At 40.6% G+C, this 11,812-nt stretch overlaps 1 protein-coding gene across 3 annotated transcripts in view; it reads left to right on the top strand.

Moving 5' to 3' along the window:
- Nucleotides 1–1,033: 1,033 nt before the first annotated feature.
- Nucleotides 1,034–11,812, top strand: part of LOC138958772 (cadherin-87A-like) — a 49,788-nt gene continuing 39,009 nt past the window's right edge. For all 3 annotated transcript variants that reach the window (XM_070330054.1, XM_070330053.1, XM_070330052.1), the window contains exons 1-9: nucleotides 1,034–1,186; nucleotides 4,918–4,988; nucleotides 5,816–5,893; nucleotides 7,993–8,141; nucleotides 8,848–8,895; nucleotides 9,421–9,507; nucleotides 10,292–10,390; nucleotides 11,175–11,309; nucleotides 11,502–11,615. In XM_070330054.1, the coding sequence (XP_070186155.1) occupies nucleotides 4,934–4,988; nucleotides 5,816–5,893; nucleotides 7,993–8,141; nucleotides 8,848–8,895; nucleotides 9,421–9,507; nucleotides 10,292–10,390; nucleotides 11,175–11,309; nucleotides 11,502–11,615 (765 nt within the window). In that variant the 5' untranslated portion in view covers nucleotides 1,034–1,186; nucleotides 4,918–4,933. The remainder of the gene's footprint in view (nucleotides 1,187–4,917; nucleotides 4,989–5,815; nucleotides 5,894–7,992; nucleotides 8,142–8,847; nucleotides 8,896–9,420; nucleotides 9,508–10,291; nucleotides 10,391–11,174; nucleotides 11,310–11,501; nucleotides 11,616–11,812) is intronic.

The raw sequence follows: 11,812 nt of genomic DNA, 5'->3' as shown, positions 1-11,812 counted from the left end.
GAAGCTACATATTTGGGCGTTTCATGTTGACCGAAACTTCAAAGAAACTACAAAACACACGTCATGTACTGACTTTATTGTTGTTTTGACGATTGAACGAGCACACACACATGCAATCAAACACATGACGTGTGTTTTGTAGTTCCTTTGAAGTTTCGGTCAACCTGAAACGCCCAAATATGAAGTTTTGTAGGCCTCTGACGTCACATGGCTCAAAGAAGGGAAATCCAATGTCCAATCGATACATACACCCATATCCTTCTGAAATAAATCATTTTTTTAAAGTTCCACCACCATCATATGCATTCTCACAGACGGCTTGACTTTCACTGGTCAATTTCTTTTGCAGATTGACTCCTTATTTTTCAGTCTGAAATAAGTGTCTTCGGAGTACAATGTGCCTGACATATCAAACACGAAAGTAACAATTGGCACTTCGCTCTGTTTTTTGTACCTAGTCCAGATCGCCGATGCACAACAAAAAGCTGTTACAATTGTCAGGACAATAGGCATTGTTCGTGAACCGTGAACGTCCGACACAAACACACACACACATACACGCGTGCGCACGCACGCCGGCGTGCACTCACGTCACCAACACAACCAACAACAAGAAACAAAACATATTACTCTGGCAGTTTTGTGACATCTATACGCTGTGCATAGGAGTGTCACAGTAAAAGAGAGAGAGAATGGTTGCCCCAAACAACTTTGTAGAGTGCGCATGTAACGCAGTTGCAGTCTGTGCTGATTCAAGTTGTGAACGTTTCATAATGAAAGGACAGATTGTCCGATCATGAATAACCACTTGAAGAGATCATACTCGTAAAATCACGCAGTCTTTCACCTAAATTTCAGTGTCGAAATTCTTTGAAACTACGCAGCGAAAGTCTCACAAAGAGGTTTTTGATATGCGATTAGAAACGCCACAAAGGCAGCTTTTTAGCCATTGTGATGTTTTTTGTATGCTCCCTTGCACACACGAATGATCGATGGGCCGTTTCACGTCCAAAAGTCTGCGCATGCATGACTAATAGTTCTGCTGATCAGTTCACACTTGTGCTGTCCAGCGCCAGGAGTGAAACCTATCGAAAACTCTACAGTACATGAAATACTTCTTTTTTCAACCATTCTTTGCAGGGTTTTTTCGTGGATTTCTGATGACGCATGGTCAATTTCTGAACAGGTGGGTACAATTTGCGTATGTCCGTGTCTTGTCCAAACTACTTAAATTCATATTTCGTAAAAAGGAAAAGAAAAGAAGAAGTTCGGTGACTAATGGCGGTGTTAAGCCTGTGGTCTGGAATGGCCCGGGACCTGATGCTGTATTTTTAACAACAATGAGTGCGGTTGTTGTTGTTCTTGTCGCTGTACCGCGTTTGTCAAAGAACAGCCAGTTTCTGAAAAGGTGTGTACAAACTTTCCGGGTACGGGTCGTGGCTTATTTGCCCAACTTCGTAAAAAAAAACTTGAAACCCACCCAGGAAGTAATTACGTTACTAAATTCATGGCGGCGCTTTGCCTACAGTTTGGAGTGAGCGTTAAATATAGCTCGACTGTACACAACCAAGTCAGTGCAGTTGAAGAAGTAGGTAGGCGTTCCATTACGTCAACTAGACGAAGACTACAAGTTATGGGATCTTCAAGCTAGTTTAATAATGTTGATGCGCGCAAGCGAGCACTGCTGCAGAAGAAAGTCGTTAAGTGTTACTTGATCAGAGGACAGGGACGTAGCACACCTAATAAAAGTGGTAGGGCGGAAAAAAATGGAAGACAAAATGCTGAGACAGCTAAGGAAATATGGGCCCCCCCCCCCCCCCCCTTCCCGTCCCCTTGTAATGGTCTAAAAAAGAAAGAAAACATGATGCGATTTTGTGCCTTCTGAGCTCAGTTCCATCTAATCATCTTTCCATCCTCCACCAAACAACGGGCTGGTGAATGTATCAGTGATTATCAATCGACTTACATTTATATCTAAATTCCGATACGTTGAATGTGATGAGCACTTACTTCAAATGACTTTCGTCTTCATTATTGTCTAGTGTGTTAAAAAGCAAGGATTGACAAACTGGTTTACTTCTAAACAAGCAATTTATTGATCCGTCCAGCCATCAACATTGGCAGCCTGAGTGATGACTGAAAAATAGAGGGATTTGTCCGAATATTTTTAGCGCGTTTTCGATCCATCACAACCAGGATGCACACTTGTGTCCATTGTTCAATTCTCTCTCTACATGTTGTTTCATGTGACACTGTTAACCCCACAAGTTACTGTGTCACTCAATTGTTATGGCGTACTTACGGTTGACACACAATCACTCACCCCTCAGTCTGACCCCAGCTTCACACACAGAATATACAAAACATTTCTTACCTCCATTGTTTCTCATGGGAGCAGACGGACGAAGAAGCAATTTTCACTAAATTGGCGCCAATACTTTTATGGCCTGACGGAACTCGTCACGTGTGACGTTCTCGTCAAAATAAGACGTCATCCTATTCCAGCAGTTGACCAAGACTAACACACACAAAAAAACAAAAAAAACCGACCTTATGCCATCGCGTGAATACTACGTGGGGTGTTCTGTTGGTAGATCTCTCTCTCTCTCTCTCTCTCTCTCTCTCTCTCTCTCTCTCTCTCTCTCTCTCTCTCTCTCTCTCTCTTCTCTCTCTCTCTCTCTCTCTCTCTCTCTCTCTCTCTCTCTCTCTCTCTCTCTCTCTCTCTCTCTCTCTCTTTTTTTATTTTTTTTTACGGAAAAAGTGGTCGGGCGGTCGCCCTACATGCCCTACCGGGTGCTACGTCCCTGGAGGAGTAAAACTACAAAGTCCTTTTGTTTTGTTTTGAATGTGGTGATATATAGCTATTCTGATGAACACGTGGGGGAATTCGGGGGCTGTGATTGGATGGTCTCTTCCGATCATCAAAGCATAATGCTACGGAAGTCGGCCATTTTCCTCAATATCCAAAAGCATATTGTCAATAACAAAGACGCATGGTTCCAGTTTACCCACCTGTACCACACGATGTTTCACTGACTGATCGACAACAGCATACACTGACAACTTGACTAGAAATTCTTCTCGGGAATGTTTTTCAGCTTTACAAATGTCGATAGCATACCCTTTTCTGCTAACTTCCCGATGAAACAGGACTAAACCTATTATTTTCTGTCCCTAAACACCACAAAATGCCCAAAGTCGAAAGATGTAGTACAAACAGGGGAGTACAACGGAACAGCCGTTTTTGTGTGCCTGTGCTTAGTTCACAGTTGCCGACTGACACAAATGTTCGCATTCGGCTTTTCTTATCTCGTAACTCCACACTAAATACCCCACTTCCCCTCTGAAGTATTGATGTACAACCCATGGCACTAACATTCATGTAGTCGTTTATAACTGAGGTTGAAAAATTCGAGACAAGTATAAATGCCATTCACCCAAACTGGAAACGTCGCTGCCGTCTGCTCGCTTTGTACGGATTAGCTGTTCTCTTTTCCTCCCCTTGTTGCATCCTAGTTCTTCAGTTGTTTCTAGTTTTCCGTTGATGTTGTGTTTTGGTCTTCTTCATAAGTAGTCTTGTTCAAAATTAAAAAAACTCAAACTTCTTTTTGTTGTATACGAATGAACTACTAAAAAGCTGTTTAACAGCTGTGTTGTCAAATCGAGTTTTTTTTCCAAAGTCAGTGTGGCGCCTGCGCAAAACTAATGCGCATAAGAAACGGCGTCTGCTATCAAAACCTGAGATCAACGCATCGACGCAAAAACGACTGTCATTTTGTAAGTTTGGAACAACAAATAAAGGTCAGAACAGCTATATAATCGCTATTGTATTTTCAGCGTAGCAATAGGGTCCGATATTTAGACTCGAACAAGTATAATGCGACTCGTCTTCGACTCGTCGGCATTATACTTGTCTCGTCTAAATATCGGACCCCTGAAAACACAATAGCTGTTAATATTGCTATTTCATATGTTACGTGGATTTCCATTGGTCAATTGGGCAAAACTGAGCTCATTGTAAAAGTGATATCGACGACATTTCCGTCGATATCAGTTTTGATATCGACGACCTCTTTATTGCTTCCCCACTTCAAAAACAAAAACACCTAAATTTAAAAATAAACAAATATATATGAAAATGTAATGATCCCAGAATTTGGTTGAGCAAGTGACTAAAGACTTTTTGAAAGAAAAGACATTTTTAAATACTGAAAAGTACAAGAAAAGAGTGAACAAAAAGAAATAATAATCAGAGGGAGGGATATGGAACAGCCAAAACTGAGACAAATACTTTTGTAATTTCTTTACAGTAAATACAAAATGTCCAGAGAATTAGCAATATATCTAACATTGACTGACTGTGTGATGATATCTTCTGCTATTGGTCTGTTTCGACAGTGATATCAAAATCTCGACCTCCGGTCTCGATTTTGATATCACTGTCTCAACAGACCATAGCAGAAGATATCATCACACAGTCTGTCAATATTGGGTAATATTTCTGTGTCAGTGTTAAGCTGATGACTGCTAACTGCATGCAGGTAATTACCCATTTCATAAAATTGGCTATACCTGTGTAATTAGAATTATTAAATGAGAAGAGCAATGTGTCTCACCGAAAACAGACAACAATAACAACAAACGATCGTCAGTGACAAACAAGTACGGCGTTTGTGGAAAACGATCATACGCGGAAAAATTATTAAGAGTCGAATCGAAAGGAGTCGGATTTAAATGTTAGAAAGTGTTTTGATTTCAAGTGGAAATTTAGAATGACAACTGGTGGATGTTATCAGTGATTACCACACCGCTTTGTCTGTTCAACCCCACTGTTCAGAGCAGATAGCATATCGGATAATCACATAGCCTATGTGAAAACAGACATTGAGGATTAATCTCAACACACGTTTCAAACAGGTAACTTCACTCCAAGATGCTGTTACCAGCACTGGTCTGTGTGCTGGTTGTACAGTTCCAGAATACACAAGGTAAATTGTTAGTTATGTTAATGTTATTGCTCTTCCTCCCTTTTGAAAGATTCTTACGTTCAATGCTTTCCCCATCTGTGTACCTGTCTGTCGGTGTGCCAGCCTCTCCTTCTCTATCTATGTGACACCCTGTCGCTGTATGTGTGTGTGTGTGTGTGTGTGTGTGTGTGTGTGTGTGTGTGTACGTGTGTGTGTGTGTTTGTGTGTTCTCTCTCTCTCTCTCTTTTCTCTCTCTCTCTCTCACTCTCTCTCTCTCTCACATCCTCTCTCTCTCACACACCCTCCCCCTCTCTCTCTCACACCCTCCCCCTCTCTCTCTCTCTCTCACCCTCTCAGGCTCTCTCTCGCTCTCACACCCGGTCCTCTTTCTCTCTCTCTCTCTCACTCTCTCTCTCTCTCTCTCTCTCTCTCACAACCTCTCTCTCTCACTATCTCTCTCTCACACCCCCCCCTCTGTGTGTGTGTGTCTCTCTCTCTCTCTCTGTCTCTGTCTCTCTCTCTCTCTCTCTGTCTCTCTCTATCTCTCTCTCATTGTCTCTTGGGAACTAATTTACACTCGACTGCCTCCCATTTTATTTCTGTCTGTTTGTTTGTCTGTCTCAAACCCTCGCCCCCTCTCCCTCTCAAAGTGTTCACCGAGTCATACATGTTCCTTTTTGTTATAAACATTTGATTGAAAAGTAATAATAACATTAAAATGTAAATTTCAAATTAAATAGAATGTACCATGCAGGTTTAATTTTTTTAAATTTTGATCAACATGCGATAGTGTGGACGCACAAGAATGTGTGGGTTTGTCATGCATCTGTTGATTCTTTGCGTTTCAGCACAGAACCTGAAACCTGTGTTTGTGAATATCACGGGGATCACAGCAGGAACGAGAATCAGAGAAGACGTACAACCAGGCACGTGACCATTTTACTGTAGTTTTATATACTACCTCTATTTAGTTTACTCCCGGCTGACCGCCGGTATCTCGTTTCTCCGTGTTATATTTCGCCGTATTTATTCAATGGAACGGACTAGAAGTGCCGTTTGACCGTAAACGCTCAAGTTTGTTTGTTTTTCATTTGTGCATGCCGATCATTGCACACACACACACACACACACGCGCACACGCACACACACACACACACACACACACACACACACACACACACACACACACACACACATACACACATACACACACATACACACACACACACACACACACACACATGACAAAAAAACGACTCTATTTTTCATGCGCCTGTAATCAGGGGCCGTAGCTACGTATATTAAAACACGTATGTATTTTGCAAGTAATCGATAGTTTAAGCATCATCACTGAGTAAGTATTGCGTTTGTTCCACTTCTCAAAAGAACATTATTCTTATTTGTATTTGTTTATTTATGTGTCAGTTAATGCTAAGGGCTGAAGCAGTACCACCAAAGTAACTCCTAGTAATTGTCGTAGTAAAAACACAACAGTTCCTTCAACAGGATAGCATGCACACACAACCGATGGTTGACAGTTCAGGTCCCACAGGTACGATGCCAATTAGGGACTTGTCGCTGATGTTTCGCTATCGTATCACATAACCCAGGTATAACAGCATTTTCATACCAGAACATTTTGCTGACGGCGCGGCGTGTGTGTAGAGTACGTGGTATCAAAGAGCTTATTATAACCATAAGATCTTTAGTCGAGAGGCACAGTACTTCCCGTCACAACAGTTCTGCTCTATGCTCACTGTCTCAGACATGACCATGCTATGACATGGGACAGAGCCACCCATCCACTTGAACAGGTATAAAATAAAAATAAAATAGCACAAATCAGTATCCTGAGAGTTTTCTTCCACTGAAAGAATGGTAAGAAATCTATTCATGAAGCAATTTCTACACTCAGGGGCGGATCAGTTGGTTTTGTATGTGTGTATGGGGGGGGGGGGGGGTACATTTAGAATTCAAAAGTGTAAATCGAGGGCGTTCAGCGCGCCCCAGACTGGTAGGGAGGTCCGAGGGCATGGCTTCCCCGACCCCCCCCCCCCCCCCTCGAACAAAAAGTTGTCTGAAGAAGCAAAATGGTGCTATCTGGTGCCATCTGAGCTTAAAAATGGCCACGGCATCATCTTACCAAATTTCCAAGAAAACCCCCATCTTTTTTAGCTTGGAGGGGGGGGGGGGGGGGGGAGGGTGCACGTGCACCCTGTGCACCACCCAGTGCAACCCCCTGGGTCCACCCCTGACTCTGCACATGAAGCAGTCAGGCAGTTGATTTGTGTGTGTGTCCAAATGGAGAGATGGTCATGTCCCACGGGAAGGAATGCGCATTTCAGCTTAAGATCTCCAGTCTTAAGATCTTTCGCGGTGGGCCACGTGAAAGATGGTAAGACCTTCTGGAAAATGTAAGAGGAAATTCTGTTCTTTCTTTCTTAATTTCTTTCTTGCTTTCTTTCTTTCTTTCTTTCTTTCTTTTTTTCTTTCTTTCTTTCTTCTTTCTTTCTTTCTTTCTTTCTTTCTTTCTTTCTTTTTTTCGTTCTTTCGTTCTTTCTTTCTTACTTACATTCTTACTTACTTTCTTTCTTACTTTCTTACTTTCTTTCTTTCTTTCTTACTTTCTTTCTTTCTTTCTTTTTTTCTTTTTTTTCGTTCTTTTGTTCTTTCTTTCTTTCTTACTTTCTTTCTTTCTTTCTTTTTTTCTTTCTTTCTCTCTTTCTTTCTTTCTTTTTTTTCGTTCTTTTGTTCTTTCTTTCTTTCTTTCTTTTTTTCGTTCTTTCGTTCTTTCTTTCTTTCTTTCTCACTTACTTTCTTTCTGTCTGACTTGCTTTCATTCTTACTTTCTTACTTACTTTTTTTTCTTTCTTACTTTCTTTCTTCCTTTCTTTCGTTCGTTCTTTCTTTCTTTCGTTTGTTCGTTCGTTCTTTCTTTCTTTCTCTTGTTCTTTATTACTTCAGTTATTCGTTTGTCGATTACTAAATATTGATCATTGTCTGATCTCTATAAATACGTACGCAGATACTGTGATAGCCACAGTGATCGCAGTGGACCCTGAAGGGGGAACCGTGACTTACTCTCTTGACGATCAAGCTGATGAGTTTTTCGAAATTAACCCCTCCACCGGTCAGATCACCGTCAAAGCTCGGCTGGATTATGAAAGAACAACTGTGAGTTGTGTGGTAATATTGCGTGTTGGGTAGGGGGATGGGTGAGGGGGCGTGAGTGGAGGGAGGGGGGGTGAGTGAGGGGGTGTTGTATGTGGGTGTGTGTGTGGGTGTGTGTGTGGGGGTGTGTGTGTGTGAGTGTGCGCGTGTGTGTGTGTGTGTGTGTGTGTGTGTGTGCGTGCGTGCGTGCGTGCGTGTGTGTGTGCGTGCGTGCGTGCGTGTGTGTGTGTGTAAGTGTGCGTGTGTGTGTGTGCGCGCGCGTGCGTGCGTGCGTGCGTGCGTGTGCGTGCGTGTGTGTGTGTGTGTGTGTGTGTGCGCGAGCGCGTGTTGTGACAACAGATTACTATAGCTTAAAGGTCACGATCATGTTCATCACCACAGATCTGTCAAGGCTTTTGACATGGAATAAGATTCTTCCACTTTGACACATACCAACAATTAATAGCGTCACTACATTCTGTGCAAAGTGGGGTTTTGTTTTTGAATTGATTCAACATAACATTCTCACTTTGCACAGGTAGTAACCAGTCTGTTGATTTGTGCATTTGTTCAAGTCTGAGGGTGCTCTTAACTCGTGTAAAATCCATTTTGTTTATACGAGAAGGAATGTATTTATATCATTGTGTTAGCGCGTAAGGGTTAAGATTGAAACTGTATTGGTGTTGTATCGCGTGCTTTTGGTTTAAACATGCTTCTGTTTTGATTTCAGACTTTGCGCATTACCGTTATTGCAACTGACAGCGATGGTTACGCAACGGTAATATTTTATTAGCTTGCTTGACTTGAAATTCAAAGTGAAAAGTTAGCACTGAAAACATTTTGCAAATAGAAAGATTTGTAATGATGAGATTTTGTTCTCATTCGTAATACGCTTGATCACCCAATGTAGTGAAGGAAATACGGGGTTATTATCCGATCAGATCAACAATGGGATGTTTCGCAGATTATGTTTTCTTTCTTTCTTTCTTACTTTTTTTCTTTCTTTCTTTCTTTCTATCGTACTTTCTTTTTTTCCTTCTTTTTTTCCGTTTTTTTCGTCTTTCTTTCTTCTTTTTTTTTTTTTTTTACTATCTTTCTTTCTTTCTTTCTTTCCGTCTTTTTTTACTATCTTTCTTTCTTTCTTTCTTTCCGTCTTTTTTTTACTATCTTTCTTTCTTTCTTTCTTTTTTTCTTTCTTTTTTTTTTCTTTCTTTTTTTCTTTGTTTTTTCCTTTCTTTCTTTCTTTCCTTATTTCTTTATATCAATCTATCTATCTATCCATCTATATATCTATTTTGTTTAGGCCTATGGGTCCAGTTTTCAAATAGAAGACGCCAACGACCTGGAACCGTATTTCAAAGAAACCTACTACAACTTTAACCTGAAAGAGGTAGGTGTGTTTATATTTATTTATGCTTAATTGTGTGAGGTACCGTAGTGTAATTTTTTTCAGTGGCAGTTTTTTTAATGAACAGCTGAAGCCATCATCAGTGTATTACGATTGACACAGAGGTGTTTGTGCTTGAACAGTATTACTACTTCAAGGGATATTATCGAGGAAAAAGGCCCTCCGATCGCTCCGAAAGTTATACCATAAGATGCTGGGTTATAAATAATGCTACAGCGCAGGATCTAGGACTACCTTCACTTTGCAGCATAAAGTTTTCAAAATGTTGTCGAATATGCAAAGAAACAGCACTCGACAAATTCGCCAGAAAATCTGTCAGATCAGTAGCCTCCCTTTAAGTATGTGAGGTGTCGTAGTATACTTTTCTCAATAACGATTTTATACAAGGCCCACCAAAGCCTTCATAAGTGTGTTCAGATTGACTGAGAGGTAAGCGTGTTTTGTTTTATGGTGTTATTATTATTATTATTGTTGTTGTTGTTGTTGTTGTTGTTGTTGTTGTTGTTGTTGTTGTTGTTGTGGTTGTTGTTTGAACTGATCAGATATAATTTTTTTTTAAACACAAGAAATGTTGGTTTTTGGAGCGTTTAACTATTGACCAAACAAAACTTTGCATTGACAGTTCTTTTAAGTAGACAGACAAACACAAGTAATGAACTGATCTCAAAATCGTCGATGATTTTTTAAATAAATTGTTTTGATAAATGTGGATTTCTGATCAGATAAAACGACAACTCATAAGAAACAAATGTTTTTTACTCCACAGAACACAACGGTGGGGCACAACATCACCCTGCTGCGCGTGGAAGACAGGGACGTGAGCAATAACCCCATCAGTGTGACTTGCGACAACAACTCTACTGCAGTAAGTTTAATTCCTATTAATATACTGTATATTAAGAATCAAAAAACAAAAAAGGTAGGTTGTTGGAACGTTTGTTATTGACAAAACAATACATTCACAAATATTTCGACCCTACGGTCTTTTAAGTGAACAGACAAACAAAAGAATATTCACACACATTTTTTAAGTGAACAGACAAACAAATATTCACACAAACAACCTACCTTTCTTGTTTTTTGATTCTGAATTTTGGTACGTTGGCAGTCTCTTTGTTTTTGGATTTCCTATATTAAGAACCAATTCTTCCCGTGTAAACGATTCGGCTGACCATCCCAAATCTGGCCAGGCGTTTAAGCCAACATGGGATAAGACCATCCCTCCACTTGGTCACATTCAAAAATTCACAGCATGGGTGCTGTCTGTGCAGAGTGTGAGATTTTGGTCATGAACTCATTTCGCAAATTGACACTGGTGTCAGTTAAGGAAATTAATTCATACAAAAAATCCCACTTTGTGGAGAAAGTGCACCCAGGCTGTTGTCTTACAGGAGGGATTGTCTTAGTCCATATAAAAACCTGGTCATATTGAACATGTCGAAACCACTCGTTTGCACGGCAGTGCAAAGGACAGTGCCTCCAGTAACTATGCATCAAAATGAAATACAAGGTGTTTCGGTTTCTAGTGAAAGCCAGCAAAAGGGAGTGTCCCACACATTTCCAGGACTTTTATAAATGACGTTTTGGGGAGAAAAGCTTAGTCTACTTTCAATAATGATGCCAAACTGAAAGTGTGTTTTACATTTCAGCTGGCTAGATCGTGTGAGGTCTTTGGAGTGGGAGTCTTCAACCGAAGCACCAAGGACTGGAATGGGTTCCTTTTCCTGCAGTCACCACTGGACTATGAAGTTGAGAAAAGCTACTCTATTCGTTTGATCGCGAATGTGAGTATGGTACACAGGCTACATCTCTATACCGATTGCTCGTATGCATTATATCCACTTCGAGAAAGTATACATATACAGTTTGGATGTTATGTCTTTTTTGAAATTATTTTATCATATTCCTTCTCACCTGCGGTCTCTCGTTCCATATGAAATTGATTAACATGACGAATCCTTCTTCATATGCCACAGGATGGTATACACAGGATACAGCAAGAAATCCAGATTGGTGTTCTTGATGTGAACGACTCTCCACCCACGTTTGTTAAAGCCTCAGGCATCGTCATCAAGGAGGGGCCACCAGTGGTAACTAAGTTGTCGTAATCTATCGTTTAATCAGTTATTTATGAGTACAATATAAGATAAACACATTTAGATTCAAAACAAGCTGATGTGAGTTTCAGATGTGCATTCTTCAAAACATTCTTTTTGATAGTGCATTAGATGCTCATCTATTTCTAGAGTGTTGTTGCAGGTCTTGGCGTTCAGTTTGTTTGTGTCGA

Source organism: Littorina saxatilis, linkage group LG2 (assembly GCF_037325665.1).
Source record: "Littorina saxatilis isolate snail1 linkage group LG2, US_GU_Lsax_2.0, whole genome shotgun sequence".
Classification (NCBI taxonomy): domain Eukaryota; kingdom Metazoa; phylum Mollusca; class Gastropoda; order Littorinimorpha; family Littorinidae; genus Littorina; species Littorina saxatilis.
Note: the sequence above shows the minus strand (reverse complement) of the source record. Positions and strands in the feature narration are given on the sequence as shown.